General features: G+C 37.7%; 3 protein-coding genes across 3 annotated transcripts; all 3 read right to left on the bottom strand.

Annotated features, from left to right (window-relative positions):
• Positions 1-2,332: 2,332 nt before the first annotated feature.
• LOC130945562 (uncharacterized) lies at positions 2,333-3,911 on the bottom strand. The gene is made up of 2 exons (XM_057874271.1): positions 3,074-3,911; positions 2,333-2,868 (listed from the first exon to the last, which is right to left on the bottom strand). The coding sequence occupies exons 1-2, from the start codon at positions 3,909-3,911 to the stop codon at positions 2,333-2,335; spliced, it is 1,374 nt and encodes a 457-aa protein (XP_057730254.1).
• Positions 3,912-8,983: 5,072 nt separating this feature from the next.
• LOC130945561 (uncharacterized) lies at positions 8,984-9,490 on the bottom strand. Its single transcript, XM_057874270.1, has one exon. It carries the CDS (start codon positions 9,488-9,490, stop codon positions 8,984-8,986), a length of 507 nt encoding a protein of 168 aa, XP_057730253.1.
• A 1,310-nt stretch (positions 9,491-10,800) lies between these two features.
• LOC130945560 (uncharacterized) lies at positions 10,801-11,661 on the bottom strand. The gene has a single exon (XM_057874269.1). The coding sequence runs from the start codon at positions 11,659-11,661 to the stop codon at positions 10,801-10,803; it is 861 nt and encodes a 286-aa protein (XP_057730252.1).
• Positions 11,662-13,912: the final 2,251 nt, after the last annotated feature.

The following is a 13,912-nucleotide window of genomic DNA, read 5'->3' as shown; positions in this document are numbered from 1 at the left end:
TTTTGGTATCTTTTAGTTAGTTTTTAGTATATTTTTATTAGTTTTTAATTAAAATTCACTTTTCTGGACTTTACTATGAGTTTGTGTGTTTTTCTGTGATTTCAGGTATTTTCTGACTGAAATTGAGGGTCCTGAGCAAAAATCTGATCCAGAGACTGAAAAGGACTGCAGATGCTGTTGGATTCTGACCTCCCTGCACTCGAAGTGGATTTTCTGGAGCTACAGAAGCCCAATTGGCGCGCTCTCAACGGCATTGGAAATTAGACATCCTGGGCTTTCCAGCAATATATAATAGTCCATACTTTGCCCAAGATTTGATGGCCCAAACCGGCGCTCAAAGGCACCTACAGAAATTCCAGCGTTAAACGCCGGAACTGGCATAAAATTTGGAGTTAAACGCCCAAACTGGCATGAAAGCTGGCGTTTAACTCCAGGAAAGGTCTCTACACGAAATTCCTTCATTGCTCAGCCCAAGCACACACCAAGTGGGCCCGAAAGTGGATTTTTCTGTCATTTACTCATTTCTGTAGACCTTAGGACACTAGTTTACTACTTATAGGATCTTTTGACATTGTATCCGTACCTTATGACCCCATAACATTTTGTACACGTTTCTTTCCACAGTATGAGCCTCTAAACCCCATGGTTGGGGGTGAGGAGCTCTGCTGTGTCTTGATGGATTAATGCAATTACTACTGTTTCTTATTCAATCATGCTTGCTTCGATTCTAAGATAACACTTGTTCTTAATCCGGATGAATGTGATGATCCGTGACAATCATCATCATTCTCAACTATGAACACGTGCCTGACAACCACCTCTGTTCTATCTTAGATTGAGTAGTTATCTCTTGGGTTCTTTAATCGGAATCTTCGTGGTATAGGCAGGACCTGATGGCAGCATTCAAGAGAATCCGGAAGGTCTAAACCTTGTCTGTGGTATTCTGAGTAGGATTCAATGATTGAATGACTGTGACGCGCTTCAAACCTGTAACCTACTGGACGTTAGTGACAGACGCAAAAGAGGGATTCTATTCCGGTAGGGGAGGGAACCAAACCGGTGATTGGCAGTACTGTGACAGAGTACGTGCATTAGCTTTCACTGCGAGGATGGGAGGTAGCCATTGACAACGGTGAAACCCTACATGAGCTTGCCATGGAAGGAGACTTGCGTGTTTGATGAAGAAGACAGTAAGAAAGCAGAGATTCAGAAGATGGAGCATCTCCAAAACCCCAACCTATTCTCCATTACTGCAAAACAAGTAACCATTTCATGTTCTTTTACTTTTTACAATCAATCCTGATAATTTCTGATATCCTGACTAAGATTTACAAGATAACCATAGCTTGCTTCAAGCCGACAATCTCCGTGGGATCGACCCTTGCTCACGCAAGGTATTACTTGGACGACCCAGTGCACTTGCTGGTTAGTTGTGCGGGATTGCAAAAGTGTTATTGCAATTTCGTGCACCAGCATCCATGAAACTTAAACATTGAAAACTAGAAGAACTATCTACGAGTTTGTCAATGCATGGGAGGGGGTATGCGTCCTTTGGACAGGCCTTGTTAAGGTCTGTATAGTCCACACACATCCTCCACTTACCGTTGTTCTTTTTTACCATTACCACATTGGCTAACCAAGTGGAGTATCTGATCTCCTTGATGAAGCCGGCGTTGAGGAGCTTTTGGGTTTCCTCCAGGGAGGCTGTCCTTTTGTCTGTGTCGAAGTGTCTTTTCTTCTGAGCTATAGGTTGGATTGATGGGTTGATGGCTAGCTTGTGACAGATGACGTTGGGGTCTATCCTTGGCATATCTGCTGGGGTCCATGCGAATAGGTCGCTGTTGTGCCTTAATAACTCGGCTAGTTGTTCGCGTTCCTCATTCTTTAGTGCGTCGCCAAAGTATGTATGTTTTCCCTCCTCAGCTGTTAGTTGGACCTTTGTGAGGTCGCCTGTTGGCATTCGTCTTTCTTGATAGTTGGTTTGAGTGTCCAAGTCAGCCAGGGGGGTAAGCGACTCGAATTATAAACTGCCTGCACATACTGTTGCTCGGGTTGTCTCGAATATTCAGTTTTTAAGTTGGCGTTATAGCACTGCCTAGCTTCCTTTTGGTCCCTATGAATTGTGACTATTTTGTTATCTTGTGAAAGAAACTTAACACACAAATGCACAGTAGAGAAAATAGCATTGAATGCATTTAAGGAAGGTCTGCCTATGATTATATTGTAAGGACTTTTGCAATAAAAAATAAGGTATTGTATATCTATGATTTTGCTGTTAGGATAATCTCCAAATGTGGTTTGTAACCAAATGTAGCATCGGATAGAAACTCGCTCACCTGAAAAACCTACCAGTTTCTTGAGTGATGGCTGGAGAGCTTTGTCTCTTAGCTTCGTCCTTTGAAGTGTTGAGTAAAATAGCACATCTATGCTGCTCCCCCGGATCCATCAGGATCTTCTTTACTAGTGGCTCTCCGTCTTGTGCTGTGATGACTACGGGGTCATCCAGGTTGTGGTCGGTTGCCTTATAGTCCTCAGGGAGGAACAAGATCTCTGGTTTGTCCTTGTCCTTGTTGACGGGTTGGGACAAGGTTGACCCTGTCATCGTCATCATAGCTCGGTACGACTTCTTCCGTGCTGAGTTTGTGCATCCTCCACCTGCAAAACCACCAGAAATACAATTTATTACTCTGCGACGTGGATTGATATCACTGTCTACCTTTTTTCCTTTGTCTCGAGAATTGTCAGTTGTTTTAGATTGCTGGCCGAGCTCTTCTGTGTTCCGCTTCTGTCTGCTGCTATCAATGTATTTGTCCAGTAGTCCTTGACGGGCCAGCTTTTCGAGGACATCTTTTGCTATTACGCAGTCGTCTGTGGTATGTATGTACTTCTAATAGAAGGCGCAATATTTTGATTTGTCTACATATCGTTGGTCTTGATATGTACCGGCCCTGTTTGGGGGGTTTGATGAGCTTTAAATGCAGGATGTATTTTATAATGTCCTCCCTTTTTGTGTTGAGGGGAGTGTAGTTATCGAATTTGGGTATTAGTCTGAATGACCTCTGGTTTGTTCTACCAGTTAAGTGCTTGTTTCGCCTTTCATCCTCTCTATTCGAGGTAGGATTTTCTGCTTTTTGCAATGCTCGGAGTTCCTCAATTTCAATATGAGTTGTTGCTTTTTCTCGAAACTCGGCCAGAGTCTTCGGCTTTGCTATGACTATTGTCTCTTGGAATTTTCCTGGTTGAAGGCTGCTCTTTAGAGCGTGAAGGTGGACTTCAGAGTTTAGGTTGTGTATTTCATTGGTTGCTTCTGCGAACTTGGTTATATAGTCTTTTAGACTTTCATTCGGTTCTTGTTTGATGGTGCTCAGGTAGTCAGAATTGTGGACATATATTTTGGATGCAGCAAAGTGGTTGACGAACTGATCGTCTAGTTCGTCAAAATTGGACACGAAGCTTTTAGGGAGGTTGGAGAACCAAATTAAGGCAGCTCCATCCAAGAAGGTTGGGAAAGTGCGACACAAAATTGGGTCAGATTTTTTATTCATGAACATCATGGTGTGGAATTTGGTGACGTAGATATTTGGGTCTTCTATTCCTTGGTAGGGTTTTAAAGTTGTTGGTAGGGTGAAGTTTTTAGGCATTTCGAAGCTTATAACTTCTTTTGTGAAAGGGTTAGTCCTCTTGGTCATTGTTTTTGGGGGATTAGGTATAGTGTGTTTTGTCTCTGATGTGTGCTCATCATTGTTATCTTTGTCTTCAGCATTTTTGTGTTCTCCCCCTTTGCTGTGGTTGTGTTGCTTCTGGCGTAAGAGTTCGGCCATCCTCTGATTCTCGACCTTGAGGGCCCTATTGATGGCCAGAAGCTCGGCCTGGTTAGTATTCGAGGGAGCGTGACTGTGCTCGTCCGCCATATGTTGTGGCCTACAAAAAAGGGTAGGAAATGTATAACAAAAAGTTGTGGGGTTAGAAAAAATCGGGGCCCCACGGTGGGCGCCAAATGTTCCAGTGTAGATCTGGACGCTCCGAGGTATAGCTCATCCTACTAAAGCTTAGACCGGCTTCCCTTAAAGTGGAAGGGTGGAACGTCGTCTGCTTGCTGAGAAGGCGGCGTTGGGCACCTGCAAATGGACTCTAACGCTAAAGTAAGTAAGAGTGTGACGTAATTCAGAGTAAAATTGAATGTATTGCGTACCTCTAGCTTAGTGGCTTACTAGTATATATATTGAGTTGTTGTGAGGTTTGTTATTCATATCATGTTTGTTATTTGTATCTCCATTGCTATTTTGACGGGGTCTTCTGTTAGTGCTTTAATAGTTGGGATTTTGTGGTGGTTTGGTTAGAGGGATTTGCGGATGTTTGATTCTGAGTTAGTTAAGTCAGGTCAGTTTTGGTAACGACTCAGAAACACTACATTCTAGACAGTAATATATTGCTCTTCATTTCAGATGTTTAAAGAGAAAACTTAAGAGGGTTGAGTTTAAATTACAATATTAAACTTTACTCTTTTTATTCGTATCCCTCTATAGTAGGAACTTCAGCTCAAACATAAAAAAACTATAGCACCAGTTTAAGAGTCGAAACATAACGAGACATCTTAAGAGATAAATAAACAGGGTTTGTATATATAATCTTACTCTTCAAAATGAACAAGTCTACCAAATAATTAACAAGTTAATTCACTTCAAGAGCACCTTTCAATAACATAGCTTTTGTTGTAAGAATGTAAGTACAATCTACAGTACATAGTTGTAAATTCGAATTATACTTTTTTTTGTGTTATGAAGATTGTGTTTGGTATGGGGTATTAGGATTGGAACTCAGCATTGTATTTAGTGGTTAGATATTAGAACTAAAATTTCATTCTTATAACACAAATTTCAGTTATTTTATTACTTTTAAAAAATAGAAACAGAAAAGACTGAAATCTTTTAAGGAAGAGAATAAAATTTTAATAACATTTTGTTTCTGAAATACCCTTATCCCACCTCCTACACTTTCTTATTATCTCGCTCCCTTTCCCTTCTCTTAACACACCCTCACTCATCATCATCATCATCATTGCCAGTCTCTATGCTCCGCTGCCACATTCCTTTCATCACTGACCACGTCGCCGCCGACAACATCCTATTCTCTACGATGAAGCAGTAAATTTTGCAACTGTGTGTGGAGGTGATGCGTGTGGAGGTGCATTAGCTACGATGTAGCGTAGAGAAAGTGTTATGCACAGAACCAGCACCTAAGGTAACAAACATATCACAGATCAGCCATACTCAACTAGGATTGGGTTCGAACTGGGCGGGCAGCTCGATGGAAAGGACGCAGCGATTCATTAGCTTCGACGAAGAAACGACACACGGAAATGGCGGGATGACCACAAAAAGCATACAGAGCAGCTGAATTAGGAACTCGAGCATCTTAGTCGATGTGCAGCAGCTTCATCTTTGTGATTAGAATCTGATTAGCATTAGGGTCATTTATTTTGTTTTTATTTTTTAATTAATAAAGATATTTAAATAATTTTATTTTTATATTTATTTTAAACTAAATAAGATATTGACACATAATCAGTTTTGTATATTTTATACTAAATATAATATAAAAATTTAATTTAGTTTTATTTCAATTTTTTTTTCAAATGCTATCTAACAATATATTTTATAATTAAGTTTATTCTTAACTTTACGCTGTCAATATAAAAAATAATTATTTTTATTAATATAACGTTAATAATTAAATATACGTGTAAAACTATTTTATACTGTACATGAAAATTAAATTATTTATAACATAACTAGTACTTTTTATGAGGAGAAATTGAGTGGAGGAATGTTTCCCTTTTTTTTTTCTTTTTTTTTTTTTTGGTATTAAGACGGGGCTAAAGCTCGGAAAAAAGACCTAATTACAAACTAAATGGGGGCAAAGAAACCCCTTTTTCATCATCAAAAAGGATGCTCACAATCTCTCTAGGAGGTGTATCCTAAAAGTGTAATCCTGGTTCTAACTCTAAGCCTTTGCGAGCGAGACAATTGGCACCTCTATTGCCTTCTCTATAAATATTTACAAAACAAATATTCCAATATTTAACTCTCCAAGCATTGATGTTTTTAATCATACTATTTGGATGATTGGATAAGTTTTTCTCACTATTTAGAATTTCAATCACTGCTTTAGAATCATATTCTACTTTGACCTTCTTTAGTCCCAAAGTCCACGCCAATTTGATGCCTTGGTCAATACCCCACAACTCAGCTCTGTAAGCTGTGCAATCACCAATAAAATAAGAAAATCCTCCAAGCCATTTTCCATTTTCATTCCTCAAGAGGCCTCCACACTTGCCTTCTTCAATTCAATATTTCTTGATCCATCAGTATTTAAAGTTACCCAATTGTGTGGTGGAGGGTGCCATCTGATGTGGTGTTCTTCTCTGTTTTTGACCCTACTTTCTTCCTTTTTTTCTTCTAAAGGCATCATTTATCTCCTTTACTTTCCTAAGAATTTCAGTATGAGGATTTGATGGTCTGTTATATCATTGTTCAAAAATCTCCCTATTTCTCCAGCTCCAAATTTTCCAACAAGCTGTGATAAAAATATCCATCCAGTTATGATTTGCTCCTCTCCTCAATTCTCTACCGAAATTGAGATTGACCCATTACTCTAAGTTTGATCCGAAGAAAACCTGTATTGCATCTGGGTTGATGAGTTGTGACCAAAGGAGGGCGACTCCCCGGCAGTCCCTGAACGCATGCAAGGTGCTCTCCGGCTGGTTAGTGCAGAAGGAGCATCCATCACTCCCCCCAAATAAACGACTCATTCTCTCATTAGTGAGGAGTCTATTATGCATCATTCTCCAGAGAGTGGTTTTTGCCTTTTGGGTCCCTTCCATTGCCATAATTTGCTCCAATTTGTGGTTGATTGAGGGAGCCAAATGGCTAGGGCTCTATAGGTTGCTGCCACGGAGTAGTCACCATCTTCTGAAAGCCTCCATCCTTGTCTATCCTTACCATTGTTGCTGTTGGGCGGCGATTGGGCTAGCACTCTTGCTGTAATGTTATTTGGGAGGTAAAATTTCAGTTTTTCTTTATTCCATCCTTCATTATCATTTGCCCATTCTCAAACTGAACTGTTGAGGTCCAGATTAGGTTGGGTTGCGTGATTTTTCAGGGTATCATCAATTCCTTCGACCCATCTGTCTAGCCAGAAGTTGGTAGCACGACCGTTTCCCACGAAGGTCACCGAGAGATTTTGGAACGTGTCCCAAAGCTTTGCAAGGTCTTTCCACAGGTTTGAGTCTGAGCTTTTTGCTTCTATCTGTGTAGGAAAATTGTTGTTGTTGAGATATTTCTGGTATAAAATTTTGGCCCATAGTGTACTAGGGTTCTCCTTTAGTTGCCAAATTATTTTGATCAGGAAAGAATCATTCATGAGTTCCAGGTTCCTGAATCCCAATCCCCCATCATACTTAAGTCGGCAGAGGGTCTTCCAGTTGATGCTGTGGAGTCTTCTTTTGTTGTTGTCATCTCCCCAGACAAAATTTTTCTGGAGTTTTTCAATCTCTTTACACACTGTTTTTGGGACTTTTTCATGTTGCATGTCAAAATTCACGCTAGGACTTATCACTGCTTGTGGCAGCATTATCCTGCCAGCCATTGAAAGGCATTTGCTCTTTCACCCCTTGAGTTTGTTGCCCACTCTATCAATCACAGCTTTGTAGTTTTCCTTTCCTCTTCTCTTATTATTTAACATAGCGCCTAAGTATCTTCCCAACACTTTATTTTCTGTGAAATCAGTCTTTGTCAATATGTTGCTCTTTATCTCCGAAGTTGTGTTTTTCGAGAACACTATAGAAGACTTAGCATTACTGATTTTTAGGCCAAAATCTTTGCAAAATATGTCCAGAACTGCATTTATATTTTCTATTTGTTGGACCGATGCTTCTGCAAAAAGAAGTAAGTCATCAGCAAACATCAAATGAGATAAATGAACTCTATTTCCTCTAAAAGTAAAAGGAGTCCAAGATCTGTTATTGACTTCCTGTTCAATAAACTGAGACAATTTATCCATACTGATGACAAAAAGATGAGGGGATAAAGGATCCCCTTGTCTTAGTCCTCTAGAAGGATAGAAAGTTTCAGTTTTGTTTCCATTCCAAAGCATGCTATAGCTGATAGATTTAACTCCTTCCATAATAATATTGCTGATTTGGTTGGGTAGCCCAAATTCTGAAAGTCTTTGACTGAGGTACTCCCAATTTAATCTATCATAGACTTTTTCGAAGTCAATCTTGATAGCCATGTAACTTTTCTTTCCTCTAATTTCTTCATAGAATGCATCACCTCCTTGGCAATAATGATATTGTTGTGAATTTTCTGATTAGGGATAAAGCTGGATTGGTACGGAGATATTCTATCATCTAGCATTGGTTTGAGCTTTTCTGCAATGATTTTGGTTATGATTTTGTACTTCACATTACACAACGCTATAGGTCTAAATTGGGATACAAATTCCGGATGATGGAGTTTCGGAATGAGGGCCAAGAGAGTCTTATTAGTGTCTTTAATTAATCTAGGTTCCCTCCAACACAATTGGACAAAGTTACAAATTTTTTCTTTCATGAGATTCCAATTATTTTTGAAAAAAATCGCTCGGAAGCCATCTTCTCTGGGAGCTTTTAGAGATCCGATGTTAAAAAGAGCTTTCTTGATTTCCACTTCCAAGGGTGTTGCTTCCATATTCCTGCAAGTGTTAGTATCCAAATTAGGGAGAGCCATATGATCAATATTCAAAGGAGATATGTTTACCTCTTCCCTATAAGGGGATTTAAAAAAATTGGTTATGTGAGTCTCATGTTGATGCTCATCCTCAATCCAAGTGCCGTCTTGATTCCTAAGCTTTAGGATCTTGTTTTTTCTTCTCCTTATAATAGTCTTTGTGTGATTAACCTAGTATTTCTGTCCCCTTCCGTGATCCATTGTTCTCGAGACTTTTAAAGCCAAAAAGTCTTTTCCTTGTCAAGAATGTCATTAAGATCCTTATTGAAGGAAGCTTCTAGCTGATCCAAGAACGGGTTCTGCCCATAACTGTTGCTCCTTTGAATGCCAGCAAGTCTGTTCATAATTCTTCTCTTGATTTTGAAAATGTTTCCAAACGTGTCCCTGTTCCATATGTGCATATCCCTTCTGACTTTGTCAAGGGTGCTAAGAAGGTTGTTATTCTCATTGTTGTTCCATTGTTGTTGAAGAAAGGGTTCGAACTCCGGGTGATAAGTCCACATACACTCAAATCTGAAAGGCCTGTTCCTATTAAGGGTGTTAGAGACTTTTTCCATAATGAGGAGGGGGTGGTGGTCAAAGTTAGTTCTTGGAAGGACCTTCACAACCGCCTCATGATGGGTAAGCCTCCAAGCTGGATTGGCCAAGGCACGATCTAGCCTTTTGAAAACTCTATCATAGCCATTCCAAAGGGGACCTTTCCAGGTGAATCTGCTGCCCATGAAGCCCAAATCAATAAGACCACTGTTATTTATCTAGGCACTAAACCTACTGCAAGCTCTGTAATCAACTTGACCACCCCCTTTTTTCTCTGTTGGATCTTTTATCTCATTGAAGTCTTCTGTGAGAATCCAAAGACTTTGCATTCTGTTGGCTAAGTTTTGGAGCTTTGGCCATAAAACTCTTCTACCTTGGGGTTGAGGGTTAGCATAAACAGCAGTCATGAACCAATCTTCTCTTCCTGGACTGGTAATCTTGGCATGAATATATTGAGGATCAGATTCAATCGTGTTTATGTTTATGTTGTTATCATTCCAACATATCCATATGCCACCTGAAAATCCCACAGCGTCTTCCATAATAAAAAGTTAAAACCTAGATTTCTGATAACATTTCTAGCATTATCACCACTAACTTTAGGTTCTAAAAGGATCACTAAATCAGGTTTATTTTGTCTAACAACTTCTTTAAAGGTACGTCTAAAACCATTGCTAACCGCACCTCTCACATTCCAAGATAAAATAATCATTAAAACAAAAGGGAGGGATTTAAAATAGCTGCATTTCAGCAACTTCATGATGTCCTAACTTATTTCCATCAGGAGAGCTAAAATCAACTCCCTCAATTAGATTTTCTAAATCTTTCTGCATTTCTATTTTCATGTGATCTGTGCTAACATATTCTTTTTCTCTAGGGTCAGGCGGCTTGTCTTCCCCTTTTTGGATGTTTGCTTTTTGTGTTTCCATCCCTCCTTGGATGGAAGTATCCGGATCAGGTGAGGCGTCTTTCGTCGTTGTCCAGTTCTCTTTAAATTTTTGCACCAATTTGTTTGGATCTTCCCTGTTGCTGTAGCTTTGTTTGCTTTGGTTGTTGTCTCTTCTTTCCGTGGGGATATTCCTAGTTTGGAGTTGTGTGTGCATTTGGTTGTTATTTGTAGCTTTGATGTTGCTTCTCTGGATCTGGTTGGTTCTCTGGGCAGTTTTCCTGACGCTGTTACTCCTATTTAGGTTGTCATTGTTAATTTTGATGAGATTTTCATTCTCTACAACTACAACTGTTTCATTCATATTTTTCACTTGGTTGGTTTCTTCTATTTCCAGCACACTACATCTGGTTTTGCCTCCTTTGTTTTTATCTTTGTCCTTCTCCATATGGCTTGGGTCAGTTCCATCTTTTCCTGTGTCTTTTCTTATTTTTCTATGCCTTTGGACCACCATCCAAGGTCCAAAGTTGTTGCTGTCCACTTCCAATATAGCTTTTCCTTTTTCTGTAATTCTTTGTTCAGCTTCTGCTTCTTTTTTCGGATTGATATCTACTCTTGTTGTAACTCCTTGTTGTTGTTGTCCTCTAGTTTCAGTATTCTCAGCTTGTTTCTCATGGTCTTTCTCATTTTTTCCCTCCAAATGGCACAATGCTTTTGTTCATGGTCCGCTTTGCTGCAAGTGAAACATATTTGGTGAATGCCATCGTATTCCACTTGGTAGACGTTTTCATTTACCATATATCTTCCTAGCAGCGGCTTGGTTAGATCAATCTCGACACAAAGTCTCACGAATTTTCCTCTGCATAAATGGGAGGTGTTGTAATCAATTTTGCAAGTCCTTTCAATTAAGTCACCGATTTTTCTTAGAATTTTCTCATTATATAACTCTATAGGTAATCCTGGTAAACGAATCCAAGCTGTGATCTTATCAATTGTGGTTGTAAAGAGGTTGAAATTCGGCTCCCACAATCTCACTGTCAAATAGTGATCATAAATTTTCCATGGTCCATCCACCAAGGCAGCATCCAAGTCCTCTTGAGCATAGAATTTCACAAGGTAATAATCGTTTCCCAAGTCAATCACATCCAGTTCCCCTAATCTTCCCCACATGTTTTCTATTCTTCTCTTCATGGTTACATAGCCTACTTTCCTTCCCATTATCTTGACTATGAGAGATCTCCACCAAGGCTTCCATAGTTCCTTTTTAGCTTCCTCATTGATGACAATGTTGTAGAGCCCTTGTCCCATGTTTTCTACTGTTATTTCTGACTTGCTATTCTCTCTATTGGATTCTTCCATTCCTTCATCTATTTTTTCTGTTTCAGGTACAATTTCATCCTCGCTGTCCATGACATCTTCTTCCGCGCTCAAAGGATCATCTTCAAGGTCTTGGTTCTTTCCTGTCACCATGTCTGCATAGGTCCTGTTGTTTGCTCCTCTTTCTTCTTACTGCATCCATTCTTCAAATCTTGGTACTAATGCTTCTGTTCCTGTAAAACCTTCATTTTCTTTACGCAATTTTTGGACACTTCTCTGTATGAGATCTCTTTCTTACTCTGATGAGTCACATTTATTTGAGATTTTTTTCGACAATCCTGCTCCGGTCATGGGACCGAATAAGGACTGACAAATCACACAGTAAAGAGAGAGTACGAAGAGAAAGGAAAACAAGCTCTAACGGCTCTTTTTCTTTTGACTATGCACAATAAAAATGGTCTTTTTTTTTTTCCCTAGTGAGTAGAGAAAGTTGGGGCAGTTGGTTAATGAAACGGGCTTTTGTGTACGTAAGTTACATATTCATCACTTCAGTTTAGGAGAAGACCTATTCTTACCAATTAAACAAGTATTCGAAATGAGTTAATAAAATGTGCTGTATTGGGCCAAGACCAAATCTCTTTTATTAATAATACCGAAAACAAAATGTATATAATGTGAAAAGTTAATAGTATATATCAATTACCAAATATCATATGAAAATGTATACATGGTTGTTTCCAGATTCATTTGATATTTATTATTAACTAATACGTCAGCCTCATTCGGTTGCTATTGAAAACTTCTTGTGCATATCCATACGACCATAGTAATTTTTGCCCCCACAGAACTGTCGGCTACTGAAAAAATGGAAAAAAAAAATTTTTGAATCGTAAACCTCAAATACCCATTAGAAAATCTAATGTAATAATTATCGGTCTATTTTAATATATTATTAATAATTTTGTGACAAAAATAAAGTTAAAAATTAATTTAAATCATGAATGCTAAATTAAAAAATTAAAATTTTAACATTAAATTAAAATACAAATATAATTTCAAAAATTAATTTAAATATTAACTCTTTTTTTACTTTATCAGTTTTTTCGTTTTAAAACAATTTCATCCTATTAATATATCATTCCTCAAGTTAAATGAAATAATAAATCAGTACTGAAAATTTCGAATATACTGTAGTTAGGGTTGAAAGTGAGTCAAATAAGTTCATGAGTTAGTTTGAGTTTGATACGTTAATAGTTCGATAAACTAAGTTCGTAAGCTAATGAGCTAAACTTGAGTTTGAAATTGAACTTATAAATTAAATGAGTCGAACTTGAGTTTGAATAAGTTTAGCCCATTAGCTCGTGAGCTGACTCTATTATATATATATATATATATATATATATATATATATATATATATACATTTAATCTATACTTTTAATATTATATACATATAAAATATATATATATATATATATATATATATATATATATATATATATTAATGATCTTAATTATTTATTTTTTATATATAATTTTGATGTAGGACATAAATAATAAATTTATAATTTATTGATAGATAATAATATATAAAATTGATTTTTTAAAATATTTTTTAAAATATATAAGTTATATTTATTAATATAAAATTATAGATTATGTATTTATATTTTTATTATTTGAGCCAACTCGTGAGTTTTTGATGAACCAAGTTTGAACTTAAGAAATAGACTAGATTGTTAATGAGACGAGTCGTGAACCAAACTCAATTTTTGTAAGTCGAATTTAAACTTAGTTTAACTCAACTCAACTCGACTCACTCTCAACCCTAACTACTGTAGTGCCCAACTATAAAACTTCAATGGTGATGGCGTTTTCTTTTTCTGTACCCAAAAAAAAAATTGTCTTATATATACATTGGTAATTTGGTATTACCGCAAAGTTGGGCTCAAATTAAATACGCTCAATATAGCTGCATATCGCATAAACGCGATTCTATTGGTATTTCAATCTTATAATATTACATTTGTTTTTCCACTGATACGTTAGGCATTATATGATTTATGAAGGTCCACATGCGTGTGTTGTGGCACATTAATCAAACATTAAACCATTAATAGCCCACGCAGTCATCTTTTTTGTGAACAAGTGCGGATTTGGATTTCATCGAATCTGCTTTATTTCGTGCTTCGTACGGATTCTCTCTAAAAGGGAGCCTCTGATAACGACACCCAACAATCACTGCATAACACGTCAGTTTTACAAAATGCTTCAATCCAAATTCTATGTTAAAATACGTTAGCATTAACGTAATTGTATTAACTCAATCCAATCAATTTTACACTCGACCATTATTCTATTGTCATCATTATAATATTTTGAATCCAATTACCGTGACCCAGCTT

Source organism: Arachis stenosperma, chromosome 8 (genome assembly GCF_014773155.1).
Source record: "Arachis stenosperma cultivar V10309 chromosome 8, arast.V10309.gnm1.PFL2, whole genome shotgun sequence".
Classification (NCBI taxonomy): Eukaryota; Viridiplantae; Streptophyta; class Magnoliopsida; order Fabales; family Fabaceae; genus Arachis; species Arachis stenosperma.
Note: the sequence above shows the minus strand (reverse complement) of the source record. Positions and strands in the feature narration are given on the sequence as shown.